The sequence below is a fragment of the Macaca fascicularis genome, chromosome 17 (assembly GCF_037993035.2).
Source record: "Macaca fascicularis isolate 582-1 chromosome 17, T2T-MFA8v1.1".
In the NCBI taxonomy this organism is placed as follows: Eukaryota; Metazoa; Chordata; class Mammalia; order Primates; family Cercopithecidae; genus Macaca; species Macaca fascicularis.
The window spans coordinates 62434051-62461556 of NC_088391.1; the positions used below are offsets into that span (position 1 = coordinate 62434051).

The following is a 27506-nucleotide window of genomic DNA, read 5'->3' on the forward strand; positions in this document are numbered from 1 at the left end:
TCAGCAGATTTGTGTTATTAAAGTGTATATAATGGCACACAGAACATTTGGAATCCACATAGGAACTAAACAATCTTATTTATTGTTAACATTCAACTAGTCTGTTTTGCAGGTACCTTTCAGTAAGTGTCATAAAAATGAGTAGTTAGACCTTTTTAAATTGTAAGAACTACCTATTTGATTAACCACAGATTTTATTTATGTAGCACAGAACTTATAAACCCTTCCTGCATTAGACTGGGCTTCAAACATTCAATAAAACACATTTACTGAGTCCAAGATTAAATCATACATTGTTTAAAATTAATTATTCCTTTTAATTGCATTGTATAAACAGAGATGACCTGTTAATTTAAAGAAAATCTATCAGCACAAAATGAATTCACTCATATAAACAAGCAAGATGAACTTGACCTTGTTTGAACTTGTTTTGATGTGGCCCAGATGGTAGGCTACATGCTTGAATAGCAGGCTAAAGCTGAGGAAAAACTCATATAGCAAGATCTAGATTTATAGCCTTCTGCAAATTCCTACCTTGTATTGTCCTTTCAGCATCTGTTCTGCCGCCACTGCGGTCAGCTTCAATCTCTGGGGTCAGAGACTCTAAAAGCACAGAAAGGTAAGAGTGACACACATTTCATTTGATTCCTATTGTCCTTTTTTTAAAAAAGAGCAACCTGTTACTTTGTTGCTGAATTAAAATTACATAAATCTTTGTCATCTTTTAAAGGTTGAACAAAAACTATAACCATAAGAATTTTCAGAAGATTTGAACAGTAAGCAACGCAACATTGTTCATAAAAGAGGATGGGGGTTGGGAAATTCTCAAATTAATATTTCATTGTGTTTCAGTAGAAAAAGATCTGGTTAAACAGAGACGCAATGCCAAGTCCCAGATGCTGGAGTTCAGTAAAAAGCAGTGGAAGCACCTATAAAATAAGTCATTTTCCCCAATACGTTCTTCCCACCCTGCTTTCAGCTTCAAGTATAGCTGAATGAATCACAAGATATAGAAACATACAAAACTACAAACACATGTCTAAACTGTCCTTTTAGCATTAAAAATGACAGTTATTCATGCAATAATAAACACCCTCTTACCATTTAAGACCCTGAGACTATCTGTGGAAGCTGCCTGTTTTAGCGTCTGTTCTGCTTGTTCACGCCGTTTCGTCTCAAACTCAAGTGCTTCCTGCAATTTTCTCTTCGCCTTCTTCTCCTTCTTTAGCCTCTTTTGAACTATGGCTAAAAAAGAGTGTATGCATATTATTATTATTGAAATTTTTGTAATGCTGCTAATTTGCAAATGGTCTATGTTTTTTATGTTATTCATTTTGTTTTCCTGCTGGACTGAGCCTACCTATAAAAAGAGAGTTCCAAAAATCTCCACCTTTACCTAAAATAATTCCCAGTAAAATAATAAGAAGGCCAATTTTTATTTTAGCCTAGAACTATTACAAGAATAGCTTTAATTGTCATATGTAAAGATAAATTTAATAGGAAACTAATTTTAGTAAATGTTTGTATTCACTGATAAAGGAAGCTTGATTAAAGGAATTTTGTGGCTTAGTTCTCTGTCCTTGAATCATAATAGTGCAGAGTCATTTGGATAGTGCAAACCCTTATAAGCATGCCTCTTTCCTATTTCCTCATAAGGAATCAATTTTGAGCAGCAAATGGAGCATCTCCCCTAAAAATGCTTTGGAAAGCAATGCTAGACCAACTCAGTTTTCAATAATTTCTTCCTTAAAATTTTAGGAAATGCAATAAATATTTTTTGTACGTTAGAAAAAATACTCTTAATTATTGTTAACGTATATAAGCAGAAATGTTTTTGTTGGGATGAAGTTGTGATGATTCCCTGAGAATATTTTTCTCATAGCAAATTTACAGTACTATGATATATTTTAAGAAAATTATTCTACTTTCACTCTGCAGAAATCTGAGGCAGTATGAAACCTCATTGCTAATAATAATATGCTACTGGTAACAATAATGATGAGCCTTTTATATTTTAAAAAATAGATAATACAAAAAGTTGATTATGAAACATTTTTCTCCAACTGGACAATTTAAATATTTGTATATAATATTTACTCAATAAATAATAACTAATGTTCTTTACAAAATGTATATCAACTATGCTTTCTGGAGGACAATTGTTTTAACTTTTACTACATATATATGTATACATATGGTAACTACTCAGCATATGGGAATATGCATTTTTCTTTAAAATTATCTTTGATGGTTGATAAACATTGTAGACATCAGTGTGACAGACTCAGTATGAGAAAATGCTTCTCTTAATCATGAAGACTACTCATTCCATATTTACTATTTGATTTCTTACTACAGATTAAAAAATAGCAATACTTTTAAAGCAGAATATTTAATCAAAATATAAAATAATAATGGTTCAAGTAAGTATTTTAGTTTTCGCTTCTAATTTCCACATAATCCTGTTTTTATTATTACTAATATTTTTAAGATGGCAGCTCATTTACATGTCACGTATATTGTTGCTGTACCATATATTTTTAAAAACCTGCTTTGTATCAAAATGTACACTGGCTATGGTGTTATACGAAAAGTAATTGAAACTGATTTTAAATAAATGTTAATTTCCCTTATTTAATGGTGTGCAAATCATGTGCTTACCTTAAAAAAATTACCTGCCTACTGTTTCCCTTCCCAAAGATGATTATTTATGAGTCTCCTTGAAAAGAAACAGTAATTTCTGAAATATTTATTTGTATTGCATGCTCTTGTGGCTCTAAAGGCTTAATATCCTGCACTTTTCCACTGATGGCTCACGGTTTCCTCCTACGTGATTGAACCCAATAGGATTGCCATGTTCTCTTTCTTCAGGGTAATACACTGCTACAATAGACACATTCATAATAGATAAGTATTGATAATTATTGCCTTGAATTTACTGTTCGTAATTAATTAAATGGGAACTTTACGGTGTGATCTGCGAATGTTTTGCCCTCTAGTGGTTAATGAAAGAAAACAGAATGTAAATCCTCCCAAAAGGTTTGAACCAATAAAATTCTGAAGGTCTCTCCAGTAACCAAATGGGTACTTTAGGAATCCCTGGGCCTGCCTTTTAAGTTATGTAAAAAAGGACTAAACAAAATTTAGTAAGAGCAAAATAAAAACATGGCTGCTTCATGGAAGATGATTCCATAGATTGAGCTCTTTGACCCAACTTCCTTATTCACTTGGAATACAGCCATTATCAATGTTTACCTTGTTTTGATTATTTAAATACCTGAATCTATGGAAGCCACATTATTTAGAACTGTGCTATACATCTGGGATGACAGCTTCCCGAATTGACCAAATTCCAAGAATACATTAGCTGTTGCTTCATAATAGCTAATAAAACAACCTGGTAAATCCTGCTAGTTTAAAAGCAAAACAGAACGATTTTTAAGTGACCATGTCAAATATATACAAGAAAATAATGTGGAGCATTTATATTGGATATATATTAAATGAGTGAAAAGTAGCCCCCACTTCACTTCTAGAATACTTAAAAGAATCATAGTTGAAGCAAAGAGGCAGTTGATCGTAGACAAAATAATCTTCAAATTCATACATAAAATAAAGATGTAAATATAAATGACCTTCAAAATTATCTATAGATGTACTGTACAGTGTGATAAAAGAAGCAATTCACAGATCAATAATAACATTATTTTATCCAATAAGAATTTATATCAGTTTCTACTCTGTGTACTTGACCTTGTTGGATGAAAATGAGGCCTTCAGAAAGAAAATTATACAAACATTTAACTTTGGTCATTTGTTCAGATATTCATCCATTTTCAATTTCAGTTGATAAATATCTTAGTAAACCTGCTTCGCTTGAATAATCAGTATTTTCTATTTTAGATTTATGAGTTTAACTCAAGTTTTTCAAAGGGCAATTGTGAATTAACATAAAATTTTTCTTCATGGCTATCATTAGAGTTTATTCTTCTCTTAAAGAACATGAATTTTTAAACTCAACCATCAATAAAAGTTATATAATTTATGATGTAATGGACGTATTTCAATTTCCTGAGGTAGGAACAGAAGAGAAAACATGTACTTTGGAGATTAAGAAATACAATGAGCCTAGGATTCAAATTCTGCTCTGAATTTTAGCTACCGTTAAATTAAAAAAAAAACTACAATTTCAAAATAAATAATCATCACAGTATTAATATGTTTAATATTTTCCGTAAATATTAAACTTATTTGGAAATTTAGAAATACCTCTATTCTTTTGTTCCATAGCCAACTGCTTTTCAAGTGTTTCCCTTAGTTCTCTTTCCCTTAAAAAATCCATCTTCAGCTCTGTTTTTTCCAGTTGGACCTGTTTCTCTTGAGCTCTGGCATTATCTATGGCAACTTTCAAGAGCCCCTGTACAAAAAAGATATTCGGAATGGTAATATTTTAATACAAAGCACTTTTCGTTCATTACTTAAAAGCATTTTAAGAGCGAAGAATCCAGTGATCAAATGATCTAATTCTTGTGCATTCACTTTGCACTCACTAGGACAAATACTATAACTAAAGCACAAAACTCCTAAGTCTAGTTAAACTATTTTCGGAAGACAAATATTTATGGCATGCAGGTTTAATTGCTTCTAATTAGAATATCTAGATCCAAAGTTAAATGAGGGCAGCACGTAAGCGTGTCTAAAAAATAAGAACTGAGAAGGAAATTAGGCTGAAACTCCTCCACAAATAATTATCTGACATGGTTTATACAACCTTCCAGGATTCTGGCAGTGCTCACCTTTCTCCTCAGAGCTAATTCTCCCACTCCCTACCATGAGTACATAGCCGCAATGGTCTCCTTTTGGTTCCTCAATGAAACAATTTGCTTCTGCCCCCACAGACTTTGTTCTTTCTGTTCCCTTCCTGAATGCTTTTCCTCCAGATCTCTGCATGGCTCACACCCTCATTTCATTTCATCTTTGCTCAAAGTCACCATTCAAGAGAGGCCTTCTCTTACTACCCTGTCTCCAAATGTATCTTATTACTCCCTCCCTAAAATTCTTCATAGAATGTGTCATTATGTGGTATTGACATATATTTATTTGTTTACTGACTTATGTTACGTGTTCTCTATTAAAATGTAAGCTCTCTAGGGCAGGGGCATGTTCTGTCACTTGGAACTATGCCCCCAGGCCCAGAAAGTGCCCACTATATACTAGATTTTAAAATTTCACAAATAGCAATTATAGTACTGCTACATTTTTCTTGAGATACATAATAGATTTAAGGGATCTAAAAATTGGTTTAGTAGTATATTACTTTTTAAAAAGCCATTCAAGATGGTTGTAATAAACTCAGGATAACTTCTAGGAAATGATTAGGCAGTGTAATAATTTAAAAGAACATGTGGAGAAAGAAAAGTTTATTCATACAACTAATCGTGGATATATTTATATATTTTTTGACATACTGTATGCTTTTAAAAATTAGCAGTATTTTAAGGTTCTTAAAAATCAGATATGGAAATATGTTAAACATATAAAAAGTATTCTCTGTTTTCTCTCCTAAGATACTCTGAAACAGTTACTAGTGAAAATTAGAGCTAAAACTTCTCTTCAATTCAGCAATACAAAATGAGTTTTTGAAGTAGAAGATACTTTGCCTTGGTCTGTGAGTGTCAGAGACTGAAATTTCTACTGAAGTTAAAATGAGATGAAAGTTGATGTCATTTATAGATGTACTCTAGGATGTGACTCCCTTGCAAGATATTATGAGCAGTTTGAATCAGGAATTTCTACTCCAGCTTGACTTGTTAGCACAATAGAGAGATAGTCCTACTTCAGTTTACCAATGTAGTTTATAGCATTGCTGTAAGCCAATTTTATTCTCTTTTGACCACATATAAATTATTCCATATTTGCCATACCTGACCCTGAATCTGCTGGTATAATTCTTGTGATATGAAACAAGCTGAAGAAAGATTTCTCTGTGGCAGTTTGCCCCTCCCCACTCTTTTTTGTTTAACAATAAAACATAGCTGCTAAGGAAACTGCCATCTTAACTCAACTCAGCAACATTCCTGTGTAAGCTTCTTCTTCATCAGGAACAAACAATTAGTAACAAATGAAAGAGATCATTACATCAAGTGCCCTTTTAGATCACCCCAATTAAAACTTTAGCTGTATTTTAATTCTAAGATACCAAATTCTAATTTTCTGCTCTGATTGCTCTTGTTGACTTATCTTTGAAAGATGTACTCTCTGTGCAATGTCTAGAGATTATTTAGCAAGATGCCAATGTTGGCACCACTTAATGTGTTGATTGGTTGTATTTTCAGTAGCTGTTTAAAATAAATTACTATTAAACTATTATTGTCCTTGGCTGACAAAACACAATATTTTGGTGTTATTTAAATATGAAACAATCATTATGAATAAACATGTTGAATAATGTTAAACTGCAACTCTAATTTGTGTAATTTTATATTAATATTCGTTGCAAAGAGTGAAGTTGCTGAGAGCATTTATGCTTACTGTTTCCTTTTGTTACAGTTGCTGCTAATGTGACTAATGTTAATACATTACCTATTCCTGCTGATTATGTCTGAAAAATATTAGCTTTTAGGATCCAATACTCTCTGGGACTACTTATAAGCTATATAAAATTAAATGTAATTTTTAGACTTTGAATCAGTGCATATCAGTAGGAGTCCAGTGTGAACAAAAATCTGTACTAGAGCCAAACTGATGCATATGCAAAAGTATGTTACTGCCAGTGACAGCTCTGCTTCAAAAAATACAGAAAACCGATTAAATTTCAATGCAGCAGGGGGCTGGGAAAAGCAATAGGAAGTAGTGTTCACAACATCTACAAATCTTTAGGACACCATTGTAGTCATCAATGATAATAGTACTTTCAGATTTGTGTAACTTCTGTAAAATTTCCAGGTCGATCACATGCAAACGGTCACATTAAATGCGGCATCTCACTTGAACATGCAATATCCAGAAAACGCTGTGGCAAAAATGTGTATTACAGAAAACGATAGAAGGTTTAAAGCATGATTTTTTCTCCAAGGGGAGGACGGTTCTTAGGATATTGAAGTTGGTTAATGACAAGTCTAATGAAATACATTTTAAGGTTATGCCACAGCAATGGTGAGAGACAATAGTTGATTGGCCCCAAATTTATTTTCTATGAGTGAGGCATAATGGTTGTTATAATACATAAATGTCATTGTTTTCTAAAATAATCTAATTTGTAAATTATTTTCATCTTTTTTTAGAGATCGAGTAGTTTTTTTTTTAAAGGACACTGTATCTAGCAATGTTTCTACTGTTGATATGGCTTCGAAAGTACAATATCTGTCTATGTAAGACGACTTCAAATAATATTGCTAAGAAACATTTCTTAGCAACCTAGCTAGATCCTGGAGGAAAAGCTTACTTGATGCATGTTTGTATTTAACATAAATTTATTTCAGAATCTGACAATAAGTTAGGTTTCTCGAGTGTCACTGAAACTCATGTGACAAAATTTGTTCTCAGTAATGTGTTGCTTCAAATGAAATTAAAACACCTTAGTTGAAGAGGATTTTAGCAATCACCATCGTAACCAAATACTTTTAAAGATGAGAAAACCAAGGTGCAGAAGAATCAAGAGACTGATTGGAAATCCCAAATACTGAGTAGAGTACACCTAGATCAGAACTATCCAGCTACTTAGTCTTCTTTATTATTATTTTAATGTTTCCCTGCTCTCTTTTCAGGGAGAAAAAGGATAATGTCCCTTGGAATCAGGAACTTTTGTAGACCAAAAAACAAACAAATAATCAATAACAAACACATAATCAATAGTACAGTACCAACTGACACTTTTTTTTTTTTTTTAGAAGGAGTTTCGATCTTGTTGCCCAGTCTAGCATGCAAATGGCGCGATCTCAGCTCACTGCAACCTCTGCCTCCCAGGTTCAAGCAATTCTCCTGCCTCAGCCTCCCAAGTAGCTGGGATTACAGGCATGTACCACCATGCCCGGCTTATTTTCTTTTATTTTTAGTAGAGTTTTCGTCCTGTTGGCCAGGATGATTTCAAACCCCTGACCTCAGGCAATCCACCCACCTCAGTCTCCCAGAGTGCTGGGATTTACAGGCGTGAGCCACCGCGCCCGGCCCAACTGACACATTTTCAGAGAAGTTCTTGTAACAAAATATACTACCATACTCAGTTTAATGCTATGATTATTGTCCTGCAACGCCGATGTATGACAGGTACAAGCAGAGAAGATTCATAATATATAATTACCATTGAAAATAAAAACATAATGTAGGGCCAATATATTTGATACAAGCTTCCCCATATTTTGAAGTCAATGTCTATTTTGTTGGGGTTTATGCAAAGTCTCCTCCTAATTAATGGTATTATATATAATTATGTATTATAATTAAATTATGTATCAATAATTAAATCATGATTAAATTTAATATTTAAAATATTATATTTATATAATAAATTAATATAATAAATAACAAATATATACTGTAATAAATAATATATTAATATAACAAATGAATATATAATAAAATTATTATAAATATAATTTTTATAATTATAAGTTTATTATAATTAAATTATAATTAAAATTATGTATTAACAATGTAAATAAGGAAACTATTATTTTATTTTAAAATATATTAAAAAGTAAAGTAAAATTATTGGCCGTGATATTGAAATGTAAAGAACTGAAGATGGATAATCAGAGTACAGTCATTCACCTCCATAACAATTTTCTGGTCCACAAGCATACATGATGGTGGTCCCATAAGATTATAATATCATATTTTTACTGTACCTTTTCTATGTTTAGACACACAAATACTTGCTATTGCTCTACAGTTGTCTACAGTATTCAATACAGTAATCTTCTATATAGGTTCATAGCCTGGGAACAATAGGTTATGCTGTATAGCTAGGTATATACTAGGCTATATCCTGTAGGTTTGTATAACTGCAATCTATGATGTTTGCACAACTACAAGACTGTCCAGTGATTCATTTCCCGGAATGTATCCCCAGTGTTAAGCGATGCATGACTATAGTTCACTCTTATACTTAATTCTTTTTCATTTTCTTTCCACAAACACAGACGTAGAGAATAATTCCTCCTTGATACCATGGCTGGATTATGTCCATTTATTAGGCTATAGTGAATCAATCTGGAGCTGCCATTTCTTGTGTGTGTATGTGTTTTTAAGATAGGGTCTCACTCAGTCACCCAGGTTGGAGTGCAGTGGCGCCATCATGGCTTACTGTAGTCTCGAACTCCCAGGATCAAACTATCCTCCTGCCTCATCCTCACAAGTGTTAATAGCTGGGACTATGGGCATGCCCCACCATGCCCAGCTAATTTTTGTATTTTTATAGAGGCAGGGTCTCCCCATGTTTCTCAGGCTGGTCTCAAACTTCTGGCCTCAGGTGGTCTTATCGCCTCAGTCTCCGCTGGAATTACAAGTGTGAGTCACAGCACCCAGTGAAGCTGAAGCTATTGCGCTTTTAACATATGTTTTAGGTCTTTCTTGTTTGCTTAATTCTTCCATGTAGATAGATTATAGTGAACCAAACTCCAATCATATATCCCCTCATGGCAAATAAATCTTCAATGCTAACCTCACTCCTAAATTTTATATTCTCTACTCAAACTTTACATTTTCACTTTTTAGTTATTTTAATATTTGCAAGCCACTTTTTAAATCCTTTTTGTAACAAGATAGATAAAGTAAATAATTTGCTCACACCCTATGTGCTAAAGGGTTCTAGATTAAAAAGAGTGAGTAGGGCCAGGCATGGTGGCTCACACCTGTAACCCCAGCACTTTGGGAGAGGGGTAGATTACTTAAAGTCAGGAGTTTGAGACAAGCCTGGCCAACATGGTGAAACCCCGACTCTACTAACATTTTAAAAAAAAATAGCCAGGTGCGGTGGTGGGAGGCTACTCCCAGCTACTCGGGAGGCTGAGACAGGAGAATCACTTGAGAGGCAGAGGTTGCAGTAAGCCCAGATTGTACCATTGCACTGCAGCCTGGGTGAAAGAGGGAGACTCTGTCTTAAAAAAGAAAAAAGAAAAGCAAAGGAAAAAGAAAAAAAAAAGAGTAAGCAGAATTATCCTTTGATCATGTTCAAATGGTAGCTCATGTTCGAAGGTGTCATATCCAATTAATTGACACTAAAATTTTAGTCTCCTTGCATAAAATCTCACAGGTTGTTCTCCATGGACAAGTTTGAAAGAGGAAGCCATAATGAAAGATTGCCCACAATGAAAAAAAAATGCCATATAGAAAAAGTAAAAGCAATTTTAAAAATCAAAAACTGAACTGTATCCATATTCCTTACTAAACTAAATTACTGTTCTTTACTCTAGACATCTGTATCCATTATCACTTTTAATTTTTAAAACACTCAAATGTCAGGAAGCAGTATAGCTCAAGCACTAACAAAATTCTTGTTCCCAATTACTTACATATATACATTTTATAAATTTCTAAATATAAAATTTAAATATAAAATGTTTACATATCAACATAGGTTTTTATAGGTCTTTTTTTTTTCTTTTTACTTTAGATTTCTTTATTCATTATGACTTTTCTTTTCTATCTTTTTTTTTTTTTTTTTTGAGATGGAGTCTCATTCTATCACCAGACTGGAGTGCAGTGGTGCAGTCTTGGCTCTGTAACCTCCGCATCCCGGATTCAAGTCATTTTCCATCCTCAGCCTCCCAAGTACCTGGGACTACAGGCACGTGCCAATACACCCAGCTAATTTTTGTAGTTTTAGTAAAGACATGTTTTCACCATGTCAACCAGGATGATCTCTATCTCTGGGCCTCTAGATCTGCCCACCTAGGCCTCCCAAAGTACTGGAATTACAAGCATGAGCCACTGTGCCCCGCTAACTTTTAATTTCTAAAACGCTTAAATGCAGGAATGCAGTATAGCTCAAATAGTTAACAAAAGTCTGGTGCCCAATTAATATATATATATATGTACATTTTATAAATTTAAATTTTAAAATAAAAATTAAATAGAAAATCTTCACATATAATTATAGTATTTTTCTATAGATCTTCTTTTAAAACACAAAGAAATAACTGACAAAAATTTAATTTTGATGATGATGTCATGGAAAGGACATCTGTAGTAATCATTACAAATTTTAAATTCCAGGCTTTATTGACTATTAGAACAATAACACTTTATGGAAACACTTTATTTTACAGGGTGTTTTGGTCATAATTTTAATAAAAAGTAACATCTTAAAAAAATGGGGCTTTAAACTTACTACACAAAAAGTATGTTACCATTTTGACACAGAAAGCACAGAACCCTATTATATATAATTGAAACTGCAGAGGAAATTGAGGTAGACAGAATGTAATTACCCATATTAGAATTTGGACAGCAATCACATTTATACTGTATACCTAATAATCTGGGGTCATGACTATTTAAACATTCCATACCATTCCTACGATAATACCATAACTCAGTAAATGTGACAATAGTAAAAGAGTTAGCATCTGTAAGCTTTTGTAAAACGATATGAAACCATTACTGACAATAAATGTGTGTATGTGTGTGTTTGTATATGTATGTGTGTGTATATATATGTATTTATAATATATATGTGCATGAAATTCAGTAGGATTTTAAATTTTTATTTCACCTGTGGGCACATATGTACATGCATGTATAAATATAGGCATATGCATATTAGACATATATATAACTGCATCTATATATACACATACATATAAGTAAGATTGAAATGGACAAGTCTAATTTATCTATCTATCATCTATCTATCTATCTATCTATCTATCTATCTATCTATCTATCTATCTATCTTTCTATCTAAGATGGAGTTTCACTCTTGATGCCCAGGCTGGAGTGTGATGGCACAATCTCAGCTCACTGCAACCTCTGCCTCCTGGGTTCCAGCAATTCTCCTGCCTCAGCCTCCCAAGTAACTGGGATTACAGGTGCCCGCCACCACGCCTGGCTAATTTTTTCTATTTTTTTTTTAGTAGAGACTGGGTTTCATCACGTTGGCCAGGCTGGTCTCGAACTCCTAATCTCAGTTGATCCACCTGCCTTGGTTTCCCAAAGTGCTGGGATTACAGGCATGAGCCACTGCACTCGGCCCCTAATTTATTTTTAATAAAACATTCTTATTGTGGGTGTTCTAACTTTATCAGTCCCAGATCCCTATAATTTGGGAACAGAAATAATTTAGTTTGTCTTGACCATTGTCCTTTTATCTACTCTTATGAAAATATATCTTCAAAGCATATGGTAGGAAAAGGAGAGTATATTAAATCTACAGCCACCTACAATGAATAATTTTTCTAAAATTTGTACATTTTAAAACTGGAGTTTTCTTTTCCTTCTTTTCTTTCTTTCTTTTGTTCTTTCTTTCCTTCCTTCTGAAATAATTATAGTTTGAGGTGATGTGGATGACATTCCTAATCTGAGTATTTCTGGTCCGTAGAGTGTCGATGAATACTCCAAACTGATAGGATTTGACTTTGAAATGTAGTGGTCATATACAATGCAAGAGTACATGTGTCAAATGTGCTCTTCAGATGAGCATGCTGTTTTACACTGATGAAACCCAGAAACGTTTTCTCTGCTGAAATTGAAATTAAATCCTCACTGACCTGGTTAAAGAGCTTTCAGTTAATGACAATACATGCAAATAGCTTTTCCTTCGCTTCATATTGAGTTTTATACATAAGAAAATGAATTATTCCTTTACTTTTCAGAACTTAAATTCAGAAATGTTAAGGAATATTTTCTGAAAACATTTACCTTAACATAGGAGAAATCATTAAAAGCACTATCTTATAGAAAACAATAATATGGGTGAAATTTAGAAAAAAAAGTATTTTGTTTTATATAATCAACTATTTCGCCATGATTTAGTATAGGCTGGATTGATGATTTTCATTTACTGCATTATAAAACCTTAAAGTTGAATACAGTTCTGGAGACTCTAATTACATTAGTATTAAAAAATGCCATATTAATAGATGAGAAGATATGTTACATTAAAGGCCTTCTGTTATGTCCTTGGAGAGGTAAATAAAATTAATTACATTTCCACTGGGGGAAACTTTAATATGATAGGATATGTGTACAGAAAAATATTACTGAGGATGGAATGTTAGAGTAAAAAGTTTTTTAAAAAAAGGAGCTTACCAGCACACTATCAGCAACTTGTGCCTACTACTCACTAGCTACCCAAATATGGAGAAGTAGAGGACAAATATCTCCATCTGGGGTCCACATGATCACTTCATGTGTGGGCAAGGAAATTATGCTTTCTTCTATCCCAAACACTCTTATTATCTTGGCTCCACACTCTATGTTATTGTTAACTGTAAGTATTTTTGATTCATAATGTACTGTACATAAAATATACATCCTGAGGACCACATAGGAAATCCATGGAAAGTTTGGTAAGGCTTTTTGAAGTCTAGTCTTTGAAGAAATTCTATTAACTGAAACAAACTTATTCATGAAAGAAGGCATTTTTTTTGGATTCTTCTAAATTAGACATATCTTAAATGACTAAACATATCATTTCCTCACTAGAAGGCCAGAAGTTTAAAAATAACTAAATATTTATTAGAACTAGTGTGCTGTTGTTTAGTAAAATCAGACAAACTTAAACAGTTAAATTCCTCCCATTAGTTGGTAATAAAGAAAGCATTTTAGACGGAATGAATTTTGAAGACCTATGTCATTTCGTCAGTTTTTATTACAGCTTAATATGCATATATATATATATATAAATATATATGAGTATTTCTAAGTCAATTTGATTAGTGTAACAGGTTTAAAATATTAGTTGCTTGAAGAGTTTAATAGCATGTTTCAGTCAGTCTAATGAATGGATTAAGTAGGAACAGTATAAATTTTGGAAAAAAAAATCTACAACTGGGTGTTCCATATGTCTTTCTTCCAGGTTGTACAAAGGCCTACCTGTATGTTAGTCAGAAGGGTCTCGATGGAAGACAGTCCATCAGGAAACAGAAAAGGAGATGGAAAACCCGGAGGCAGTGGTTGTCCATGCCCAGTTAGAGAGAGTTTGTCAAGGCTGTCTCTTGCGGTTGGTGTAGAAAGCGGGGTCTCATCTGTATGTGATTGAAACAAAAATATAGAACAAGTTACGCTTGTCTGTTTTTATTAGATCTCAGTAATGGCTTCCCTAGTGGTTTCCAGAACATTTATTGCAAATTGGTTCCTGCTATCAGGAGAAAATGCTTTCTGCTGAATTTTCTTTAATGAAAAAGCTGTGGAGATACAACAAGATAACATTAATGAGTAACTTTATAAGCCTTTTAAATGCAGTCTCTAATGAGACTGAGTTTACAGTGCCATAGAATCTTTTTAAAACAAATATTATCTCATATATAGTTGTGATAATATATTCAGGCTGACTTTATGGGCACCTTCCCAATTATCTCACTTTAGTTTGTTCTGTTTGGATTGACAATAGAATATTTCTAGAGCTCCATATAAGAGAAGGGCTTTGTATATTAGGAAGCTTCCTTCTCCATTAACCCTTCCTTTATATCAATGATTTCTTCAAATTTATTCTTAAGGAATTTACAAAAGAATGCAAAGTTAAAATCTTTCACTTTACACCTAAAAAGAAAAACTAGAATCCAAATATGTATTTCTAAATTATAACTGAATTATTCATTATCATTAGAATTAAAGACCTAATTTTTTTGAACTTGAAGACCGTTTACCTACATATTGAAAAATTACAGCTTCCACACACACAAAAAAAAGGTATAAAGGAAGAGTAATAAAATGCTACTTCTATAACAATATTCAGGGAATAAAGTTTAAAAAATCCCTTCAAAATAAACTAGTCTTTATTTATTGAATAATCTTCAAAATTTTAAGCCATTTAGAGTAACACATGAATACAGATTCTTTTTGCCTCTCACAGTGAAATCCTTTTATTTAGTTTTTTTATTATTTAACCATTTTTAAAGTTTCACATAAGATAGATACAAGTTATGGCTTATTTTAGTTTATCATAATCACAGAGAAAATTTTATTCATGGCAGGATCCTCAGTTTTATAAATATTTTCATATTTCACCCCAGGAAAATTAATCAGAGCAATGTATTTGCACAGTCCCGATAGTATCTCTCAATTTTGCAAGTGGCTAAAAACTTCAGCATACTTGCCTTGTGCTTATAATTTGATTCCACTGTTCTCCTCAATCATTCTTTTATTTTTCATTACACCGCCTAACCACACAACACGTTTTCCAATTACGTCTCTCTGGGGCAGAAATATTGTAGAAGCCGCCACACTTCCCTGTCCCTCACTAATGTCTGAACAAGTTAAATTCATCTCCCTCACCTTGCCACATTTCTAGTTAACAAACCAAAAGGAAACAAAAGATGAGGAGGGGAGTAATGGCCAGAAGGCCTCCTATTGACTGCACCCCTCTCACACTCACGACTTCGCAGTTTCTCCTTCTACTCCCTCCTATGTTAACTTATTGAGACAGATGATCTGAGGCAGCAAGTACTAGAATAAGAAACAGAGTAAGCAAACTAAAGTAGGACTCATGTTATTTTTCTTTTTAATCACACTTGTCACCAGGGTTAAAGAAAGATGGCCGTGAAGGGGCAGGGATGCTGCATGGCTAATGTGAGCAAGGTGATCTTGGACGCCATTTACCTAGCTGTCATAAATTACTCTTCCAAACCAAGGCTGCTAGTGTTTTCTTCTAATAGCTCTGGAAAGGCACTTGTTAAACATATATGTGCATGTGAAATTGTTTAAGAATGGAGAGCAATATTTTTCGATCATCATCACCTTAGCTGTCACATGCTAAAGAAAATGTGGCTTAATAGATCATGGGGATAATAATTGCTTGTCTCTTGAAGAAAGGCATAGAACCAGATGACCACCTGAGGTTGCTTTCAGCTTTAGAATCTATGATTCCACAATTATTAAAGACTGTCCAAGAAAATAAAGAATCATATGTATGTGTACACATTTGGGCTATAAGTTTCATCATCCCCATGATTATTTGATTTAACTTCAGTGCATTTATGCTTGACTATATTTGGCTGTTGTGTGGATTAAATCATTAAATCACTCATGATGCATAAATTTATGTAGCCAGTATTTATTTAACATAAACAATGTGCTGGATACTGGAGATCAAATGCTAAAAACACAACTGGAAAGCCTCAAGAGGCTCATGTAGCCTAGAGTGACTGATTCCAATTGTTAAATAGCTAACTCCTATAGCCAGTAATACAGTTTTCCTTCCCTCATTATTTCTTTAGATATTCCATTTATCCAAACATAGCATTAAAATTCCGTATATATATGTACATGTGTGTGTGCATGCCTTTAAGCATATTTTTTTCCTGCAGCTGTTTTAACGGAATGCTCATCTTGGACCTCATGGTTCCAGCTGTATGAGAATAGGCTATTATGTGTTACAAACTTATGTAATTGGATTCCTTCATTTATCATTTTACATAGTGAAGATACTACATAAGGACACATTAGCTCAATATGTACATAAGAAATTAGCAAATCTGGGGTAGAATGCTTAAGAAATGAAAAAATGCTTCTTAAAGTCAACACACAATTTTGAAAAGAAAACAAACTAATCGAAGATCAAAAAAACAAAAACAAAAACAAAAACAAGAATACCTTTGGGTCTCATGACCCTATTATCTGAGATAAAGTTGCCATCTTGTGGCAATTAGCATCATAGAAGATTTCGTTTAGCTCTTCCTACAAAGATTGTAATATTGGGATCGTAGTTCCACCTTTTAAAATAAAAGTGACCTTTGATTTCCTAAATGTTCAAAGAAGATTAAAGCAAAAGTTTGAGAGGTCAATGAAGAAGAGAGTTTTGACATCACATAATCTCCACGGACTTCAAAGAATGAATGATGATGAAATACAAGTTCAAAAAATACCTTATTCTGATTGATATATCTGTACACATTTTTAGGCTTATTTTTAAGAGAAAGTTGGCTAGTCAGATGTCATAGTTTTTGGATTAGTATAGCATTTGACAATGTAATTTCTTGTTTTTTTTTTTCTTAAAAAATATTTTACTTTAAAATAATTGTATACTTATGGAAAAGTTACATGAATTATACAAGAAATTCCTTCATACTCCTGTAATGTGTGAATGGCTGACCACAAAATATATGTTTATGCATACTTCCTGACACATAATGACAAGTAATGTTATTTTACTTTAAAAAGGGGTTTTCACAGAAAGAATCAAGTTAAGATCTTGAGATGAGGAGATCATCTTGGTTTAGGATGGACCCCAAATCCAATGGCAAGTGTCTTTTAAGACAAAAGCAGAGTAAGGTTTGAAAGAGACAAAAGAGAAGACACAGAGAAGAGAAAAGGCAAAGTGAAAACTAGACAGATATTAGAATATTTCACCTACAGTCAAGGAATGGAGACAACCACCAGAACTAAAAGAGACAAAAAATGGCCCTTGGAAGGAGCTCACTTCTGCTGACACCTTCATTTTGGACTTCTAGTCTCCAGAACTGTGAGAGAATAAACTTCTGTTGTTTTAAGGCACCAGAGTTAAGGTCATTTGTTATAGTCAGATCTGGAAAAGTAATAAAACTCCAGTTCGCCAATTGTTTACATTTTGTCACATTTGGTTTTTCTTAAGTTTTCTCTCTGCCTCTGTCCCTCTCTGGTTCTCTCTCTCTCTCTCTCTCTCTCTCTCTCTCTGTGTGTGTGTGTGTGTGTGTATGTGTTTGGTGTGAGGGAGGGTGCATATGTTTGAACCATCTTCCCCAGTTAAGCCTTAAGATTTCAGTGTATATTTCTTAAGTACAAGGTCACACTCTTAAATAAACACAGTCAAAAATCAGCAAGAATAACATATGGAGAATATGATGATTTAATCAAGAGTCCAAATTCCAATTGTATTATTTTTGAGATTTTTTTTTACAGTAGTTACATAACAAATATTTTAACTTTTTTGTGACTTGTTCTTAATGAGTTTTTTTTACGGGCATGTAGTAGGCACAAAGTGGCCTCTAAGAAGGTCTGTGATGATTTCTTATCCTGTTAGTCACTCCCTGTCTGGCCCTTTTCTCTTGACCTAACGAAAAGAATACAACAAATATGAGATGTCACTTCAGAGACAGAGATTTGGTTATAAAATGTCTAACTTCCATTTCTCTCCCTCTCTTTTGCATTGATGCCATGGGTCAAACCAGTTGTCATGACATGAGACAGCCCTGTGGAGACGTACATGTGACAAGGGACTGAGTGCCAACCTCACGAGTTCGCTTGAAAGTAGATTCTCCCTACCCAGTTAAAGCATTTATGGCTACAGCCCTGGCTAACAGGTTGATTGCAGTCCCATGAGACCTTAAACCAGAAGCACCTGGGAAGCTGTACCTAGATTCTTGATCCACAGAAAGTTTAGGATCATAAATGTTTGTTGGTTTAAGCCACTAAGTTTTGGTATAACTTATTGCACAGCTATGGATAACTAAAACAGTATGTAACTTTTTTGAATACTCTGGCAAATATGACAAAAATAACTTAATGTTCAGGTAGTATTAGCTGCTTTGGATGTGGAACAACTTCTTTCTATTCAATTTCCTCATTTACAGAAAAAATTGGTTAAATGAGACAAATGTAGGACCACACAAATCTAAAATTCCACCTTCTCTAATACTTTTTATAATAATTTATAAAAAATTATTTAAATGGGTTTCTCAACTATTATGATTGAAGAATAACAATGTATCAGTTTGGAGTTAGAAATTTTAATAGTTTTAAAATTATTAATTTCAAAGATTTATGAGTATCTATATAATATCTGAAAAAGAATTAGTCACATAAATACAATTTCAGAGCAAGTTATTAATTGCTTAGGTTTACAATCTCTACTTTATAAGGATTCTTAAATTATTTTGTTTCCTTTTATTAAATTAGATCATAGTTCCGTCAACTATAAGACAGCACTCTCAATATCTTTGATGGCAAATCAGATGCAGCAAAGGATGCATCTTCCTAGGAAAAAAATTAAGCACTTTCAAAAGATGCAGTAACTAGAATACTATTGTATTTTAGAGGACTACACATGGGTAGGGTCTAGCAGTTATGCTAGTTCTTTAGATAAGTTGTTAGTGGAATGAAACCACTGCAATTTTCAATTTTACAGTAGTATAAAGCCATTACAGTTTTGATACTTTGAATTTTTATTTTTTTTCCTGGGTTAGCAATATGCAATGATATGAAAACATTGCAATTTTCAATTTTACAATAGTATGAAACCTTTGCAATTTTCTATTTTACAATGGTATAAAACCATTGCAGTTTTGATACCTTGAGTTTTGAATTTTGACTTTTTTTCCCCCCTGGGTTAGCAATATGTGAGATATGTAACACTTTTATTATAAAATAAGTTTTGTGTTAGGTGATGTTGCCTATCTGTGGGTTAATGTAAGTGAGCACTTTTCAGGTAGGGTAGGCTAAGCAATGATGTTTGGTAGGTTAGGTGTACTAAATGCATTTTTAATTTACAATATTTTCAAATTACAATGGGTTTTATGAGGATGTAATGCCATTGTAAGTTGAGAATTATGTGTGTTTTAATTCAGTTATTTGAAACTACAGTGGTTTTCTAAAGAAAAATAGAGCAGCACATATTATAATCTTGACCAGAAAAACTACCTATTAACATCTTAATAATTACATAATAAATATATTGATAATTATAACAACATATAGTCAGTTAGAATAATAGAAAACAAAATGAGAAACCAGAAATGGAAGAGAAGAAAATGTTTAAAAATTAAGTCACTTATCAATAACTATCAGTAAGATTGATGCCTCTGTAAGACAAAGTATTTTTCTCTCCAATCTTATCACACATAACAATTTAGCAGGATATCCTAAGGAACAATGTTGTTTAAAAAAATAATGGGCCTCTACTTTTAAAATGTTTTCTTTCCTGTTAATAAAATCTAACTCAGTTGTTATTTTCATAACTAATCCCTTTGGGTTTGAATTATATATTCTCTTTCAAGTTAATGTGTGTCTGTGTGTTTTGGTCTCTAATGTCTTTTATTATGTCATAAATTCCAAATAGAAAAACACTCAATCACTTCTAGAAAAGCACACATTACAAAGAGATTCACAATTATTCATTTTGATGTGAAGTAGATAGTATTATTAAAATGGAAAATATCTCCATATTTAATGTTTAAAACAGATCTGGGAGTTTCTATGAAAACTGTATTTCCATACTGGCAAAGTGAAGAAGATTTTAGCAAAATTCTAGAGAATAAAATAGTTTCCATACAGAAGTAAATACTTATAAAAATACAAAATTTTATTATATTAATAAATTTCCATCACAAATATACAGAAAGATACATTGATAAGTGTTTTGGCAAACTCATTAAACATTAAATTGAAGTGGAAGTATAAACAATCTATAGATTAAGGGTTGGTGCCTAAAAATTTTTGAAAATTATTTCCAGACATAAGACACAGTTGTTTAAATTGAGGTCAATCGTAACATCAATACTGATTCATTCTCAGTCAAGGCACTCCTGGCTTAATTTAGCAGTAGATACTAAGTAACAAATTTAAACAATATGACCTTAGCATGTAATCTTAGGTTACAGAAAGAAAAAGTTACAGATATTGGTGAGGGTGTAAAGGAAAGGGAATATTTATATACTATGGTGGGAATGTAAATTAGTACAACCTCTATGGAAAACATATGCAGATTTCTCAAAGAACTAAAAAGAAAACTGCTATTTGACCCAGCAATCCCACTACTGGATACCTGCCCAAAAGGAAATAAATCATTATATCAAAAAGATGCTTGCACTTACTTGTATGTTTATTACAGCACTATTCAAAGTGGCAAAAATATAAAATCCACGTAAATGTCCATCAAGGGATGACTGGATTAAAAAAACGTGATACAGGCAGGGTGCGGTGACTCACACTTGAAATCCCAGCACTTTGGGAGGTCCAGGCAGGTGGATCACTTGAGGCCAGGAATTAGAGACCAGCCTGGCCCACATGGAGAAGCCCCATCTCTACTAAAAATACAAAAATTAGCTTGACATGATAGCATGCATCCGTAATCCCAGCTATTCGGGGGGCTGAGGCACAGCACAAGATTGGCTTGAACCCAGGGGACGGAGGTTACAGAGAGCAGAGATGGCACCACTGCATTCCAGTCTGGGTGACAGAACAACACTTTGTCTCCAAAACAAAAAAATATGGTGTATATATACACACACACACACACACAAAATATATATATATACACACACACACTATATATATAATATATATATATGCAACACATATATAGTGTATGTGTGTATGTATATACACAAAAGGAATGCTATTCAGCCATAAATAAGAATGCAATTATGTCTTTTGCAGCAATATGACTGGATCTGTAGGCCGTTATCTTAAAACAAGTCAGTTATAGGAAGATGAATACTTCATGTTCTCATTTATAAGTGGGAGCTAAATAATGTGTACAAGGACATAGAGTATAGACTGATAGATAATTGAAACTCAGAAGGGTGTGGCAATGGGGGAGGTTCATGATGAGAAATTATTTAACGAGTACAATGTAGGCTTTTCAGGTAATGGGCACCCAAAACCCTGACTTCACCACTATGCAGTCTATCCATATGATAAAATTACACTTGTACCACAAGAATATATACAAATTAAAAAAAGGAGAAAATCCCAGCACTTTGGGAGGCTGAGACGGACTGATCACGAGGTCAGGAGATCGAGACCATCCTGGCTAACACGGTGAAACCCCGTCTCCACTAAAAAATACAAAAAACTAGCCGGGCGAGGTGGCGGGCGCCTGTAGTTCCAGCTACTCGGGAGGCTGAGGCAGGAGAATGGCGTAAACCCGGGAGGCGGAGCTTGCAGTGAGCTGAGATCCGGCCACTGCACTCCAGCCTGGGCGACAGAGCGAGACTCCGTCTCAAAAAAAAAAAAAAAAAAAAAAGGAGAAAAAATTATCAGTTAAATGTTTTTTTCTGTCTTCTTCCATCTTCTCAGAAAATAAGGAATTATGAAATACCACATTAAAATTTATCAAAATGACTTTTATGTATCTATGCTGATGTATATAAAATATCTAGGGGTACTCGGGAATAAAACTTATTTCCTATATTTAATTTAATGCCCCTTCTTCAAATTCTGGATTTAAAGTTACTCCAGAAATTTTTATAAAATTGACACCAAAGTGCAAGACATGATACAGCTATGATAAAATGAAAAGCAAACCAAGCTTGATTCAGAAAGTATGAGTTCAAGTCCTGGCTCTACCAACTACTAGCAAATTTTAGAGCGAAGAACCTGTCTCTTATTTGAGACTTATTTCATTTATTTATTAAAATGGTGATTACCAATTCAAAGGATTATAGTTTAAACCCAATTAGATTATTCCTGGGAAAGTGCTTTGTAAAATATAAAATACTATATTAATATAAAGTATGAATGCATGAATAATTAACAAAAATCCAATCAATTACAAATTTTATAAATTTCATTTTGGAAACTTGGCTTCAACGTGCCATGGAGGAAATTCTGTTCTTGTACCATAAGCCTGTGGTTTCTCTTTTTTTTTGAGACAGAGTTTTGCTCTTGTTTGCCCAGGCTGGAGTGCAATGGCTCGATCTTGGCTCACGGCAACCTCTACATCCCGGGTTCAGGAGTTTCTCTTGCCTCAGCCTCCCGAGTAGCTGGGGTTACAGGTATAGGCCAGCATACCCAGCTAATTTTGTATTTTTTAGTAGAGACGGGGTTTCTCTGTGTTGGTCATGCTAGTCTGGAACTCCCCACCTGAGATTATCCGCCCGCCTAGGCCTCCCAAAGCAATGGGATTACAGGTGTGAACCACTGCGCCCAGCCCTAAGCCTGTAGTTTCTATGTTATGTCTCTCTGATAAGGCTTTGATGAAGATGTATAATGTTGATAAAAGAATTACTACTGTACACATCAGTGTCCTTATATGGACTAACCCTGAGTTAGTTTGGTGAACAGTTAAAAATGACTTTGATGGAAATAATTTGAGAAAGGGCAAAGAATATGAACTGGTTTATCAATTTTTCTTCAGGTGAGAGGACTTAGAGGAAATATGTATTGATTCACACACACACACACACACACACACACACACACACACACACACGGAGTACAAGTTTTGTAGAAATAGACTGTGAATAACATAAAACCACTTAAGAGGCTTCTTGGATATACTTCAAGCAGCATTAGAACTCTGAATTTTTGAGTTTGGGTGAATAAAAGAAAAAAAAATTATATAGGAAGGAAATCATTGTAAGTGTGCTTGGCAGAATGCTGGAGATTTGCTACAAAAATACACCAAACTCACAGCGTTGCCTAATTTAATGCATATTCATTCCACACTTTATTATAGACAACTATCTCCTATATCAGTGATTCTTAACTTTTGAATAGTTCTCTTTTGAGATGCTCACAAAAGTTGGGAACCACTCCTTAGAGGAGGACATAGAACATCTAGTCTCAGCTACCTAACACATAGTAAGTACGTATTAATATTTACCGAAAGATTATGTGAATGAGATAAGGCAAAGCAAAAGCTGCAGGAACACAGACTGCAAAAATGAGAAGGATATAGTCTCTGCCTGTCCCAGGGTTATACCACATCCATGATAGTAAAACTAAAAATACCTTCTATTGGAAAACCACTCTATTGATTACGAGGCAATTTCACAGACATTATCTTGAGTTAAGAGGAAGCTCTAGGAATACAATTTTTAAAATGCATGCAATTATAATCTCAATAAGGTTATATGCCAAAAGAGTGATTCAAATGGCACCTGGTGCTTATTTAGAAAAAAAGAAGAGATTATGTCTAGATGATGTGAATTGAAGGGGAAAGAAAAAAGAAAAGAAAAGAAAACCACCACAGCAAGAAATGGGCACTGAATTTTGGGAAAGACTTAACCAGAGGGAGGTCAAGAAGTTGTATGAGGAAACCATGCAAGGATAACAGCTCAAGAACATCAGGAACCCCAATTCCCTGAAGAAACTGTATTTTTGAGAGGAAATCATATTTTCTATTCTTATGCTCAAAAAAGAATCTTTAGTTTCAGGCTATTCTGTACCTGTATTTCAAAAATTTCTGTATTCAGAAATTCTAAGATCAAGCTATCTATTAATATTTCCAATCTCGGCCTTGACAGCAAAGTCATCAATATCTTAGCAAACTCATCTGAGGAGACAAAACTTGAGTACTCGGGTATCTGTGTACAGAGGTTTTGTTCCTTGGACAATCTGAAATTTCATGGAAAAAAACAGAATGGCACCAAGCATTAAACACACAAGCGTGCGCACACACATACACACAAGCTGATTTAACTTTCAAATGCTTTGGGTTGCATTCACATCTGCTTGTTTCTTAAAGTCATAAGTTATCAGTGTTTATGCAAGAGCTGGCATAGCTTATGATGAAAAGATTCATTTAATTGACCTTTCTGTCATTTCCATGATCCGGTAGGTTTAACCTCACTGCTGATACTGCAGGTGAATATGGGAAAGCATTTATTGAAAGCTGCAAAACAGACAAGGTTGTATTTCCTAGGTTGATGTTTTGCATATCTGCACAGTAGGACCATTAAGGGTTCTAAGAGCACAACGGAAACAATCATAACATTTGTTTTTAGATGACTGACTCAGAACATGTACACCAGGCTTTATATAGAAACTGTTTTTGTTTTATTAAGGGACTGTTTGCCTGTTAGTGATAACATCATTAAAAATAAATGAAAGGGGGCTGGTAAAATGCTTCCCAAAAGCAGAAACCTAATTAAAGGTGATATGCCTGCTATGAAGCTTTTTTTTCAGAACTCAGAAATAGAACAAGGTTAGTTCTTTCTCATTTTATAAAGCCCAAAGAAGACCTCACAGTAAAACATCACTTCTGATCTAATTTTCTATTTCTGTGTACTTTAATAATCTACTTTAAAGTCTGCGGTTGCCCATAGAAAGTGAACTAGTTTTGTGTCTAGAGATAACTTCTTCCTCATGTCATACTGCATGAAAAGAAAATCTGATGGTTCAGCTCAAACAAAAAATGCACTCCCTTTTAAAACAAATTGTACCGGTTGTAAGATGTTCAGTAATAGCAGATGCATAGTGCACCCATAAACATTCCACAGCTCTAAATGACTACTTTTGAAAGTTTGAGTTAATGGTTAAAAAAAAATTCCAAATCAAGGTTTATAATTTCAGAAAGAAAAAAAAAGTAGACCCTTTTATTTTAAGGGGTGGAGTTACTCTAATTTCATGGATGGTGGAAAAAGCAGGAAACTGCATTCCCTTGATAACTCTGCCCTTATTGTGCTGTGACCTTGGCCAATTTACTTAAATTTACATCTGCCAAAAATGAGTTTCTGAAATGTGCTTTGAGAATTTTCAGGGGGAGGGAGGAAGAGTTGTCACATAAATCCAAGGCCTTTTCAAAATTAATATGATTTTAGAAGTAAGCAAAAATGAAGAGAAATGCTGGGAACCATCACAGGGTGCCATAGTTTGATACCCTGTTCTCTTCTTGTCGGCTCTGCATAGCTCTAATTCATTTATTAGTCTCCAAGCCGAAAGTAAGTGTTATTGCTAAGTGAATAAAACAGAATGATTCTTAAATAATCCCCCTGAAATATATACTAGCTCTGGTGTTGAGGATTGATATTCAAACTCTAATTTGCACATAAGTTTTAGACTAAAATTATCATGGAATTACAAAAAAATGTAAGAGGCCTTTGGAAATCACCTCATCTACATTATCCATTTTTCAGATGAAAAAAGCCCAGTAACTGATTGACCCAAAATTTTTCAAACCCAAGTCTGCAGATTCTCATTTCTTTTCTCATTAAAAGATAAAGTGTCAATTTAGAGGAAATACATGGAAAGCACAATATTTTGAATGATTCCATGAATATGGCCACCCACAAATAAACATATGTGGACCGAACTCTTGCCTTTTTTTTTCTCTCACTCAAATTTCTATCTAAGGGGCCTAGGGAGTCATGCCATACAAATCATAAAATCTACTTCTGTTCAAGTTTTTTTTTCTTCCCTGAATATTGTGGCTTAGTTTCCAATCTGACTCTGCTAGAGCATCATACGACCACAGAGCCCCTTAACTTAAGCACTCATTTTACTAACTTCAAGTGTTTAAATAATAGCTTAACTCTCTCAACTGAAATTGTCCACCAAAGAATCTCTAAAATCCACCTATGACTGTAAGCCCCTGGTTCGAGATGTCCCGCCTTTTCGGATCAAACCAATGTATATCTCTCATGTATTGATTTATGCTTTTCCCTGCAATTCCTGTTTCCCTGAAATGTATAAAATTAAACTGTAACTCGATCTCTTCAGGCTCACTTTCCCAGGACCTCCTGAGACTGTGTAACACGAGACTGCAGACACTCATATTGGCTCAGAATAAACCTCTTTAAATATGTTAGCAGTACTTAAATATGTTTTTCAGTCATCACATATACACATATATGAAAACAGGTGAAATGTGAAGCCTAACAGGATGTTTAATAAATGTTACGAGATTTTAGGAGTGATAATGATTATGTGTTTGTGATTTAAGAAAAGATTTACCCATCTTTAGGAAATACACATTGAAAATAAAGTAAAATGAAAAAGAAAAACATTAAAAATATGTACAGATTACAGAGCATATGTTTGAGATTTGCTTCAAAAATCTCTGGAAGAAGAAAAGAAATTGGGTGGAAGTATGAGACAAGATTTGCTTTGAGATGATCATTGTTAAAGCAAAATGATGGGTAGGCATATGGGAATTCAGTACTCTTCTAATTTTACATATATTTGAAATTTTCAACAATAAAAAGTTAATAGAAAAGGAACACTACTCAGTAAAGATTCTATTAACTTATTCTTTCTTCAGAGTCAGAGGCATTGCTATGATGATGCTCATCATTATCATAAACAGCTAGCACATACTGAGTGCTTCCTATGTGTGCAAAGTGATGTTTTAAGTGCTTTGCATGCACTGGCTCATTTAATTCTTACAACAATTCTGTTACTGTTTTACTAGTGTTATACTTATTTTGCACATTAATATTCAGAGGTAAAAAGAAGTTAATTAACTTGCCAAGGTAACTCAACTACAAAAGACAGCAGCCTGAATTTGAGCCCATATAGCCTTATTTCACAGCCCATGTTCTTTAAACACCCAAGGAATAACATACAAATTTTTAAGGGCATTCAAAAATACATTAACATGTGCATTCGAATTTGTGCAATCAATATATACTTTAAAAAAAGATAATTTTATCTTAAAATAGAAAGCAAATGTAGAGATTTTTCATTTCACTCCTCCTCCTTAAGGCTTG

At 33.7% G+C, this 27506-nt stretch overlaps 1 protein-coding gene across 2 annotated transcripts in view; it reads right to left on the bottom strand.

The window, feature by feature from the left end:
* DACH1 (dachshund family transcription factor 1) overlaps positions 1-27506 on the bottom strand; it is a 435030-nt gene that overhangs the window by 39426 nt on the left and 368098 nt on the right. For both annotated transcript variants that reach the window (XM_015439332.3, XM_005585987.4), the window contains 4 exons: positions 14035-14186; positions 4270-4417; positions 1102-1245; positions 535-603 (listed from right to left, as the gene is read on the bottom strand). In XM_015439332.3, the coding sequence (XP_015294818.3) occupies positions 535-603; positions 1102-1245; positions 4270-4417; positions 14035-14186 (513 nt within the window). The remainder of the gene's footprint in view (positions 1-534; positions 604-1101; positions 1246-4269; positions 4418-14034; positions 14187-27506) is intronic.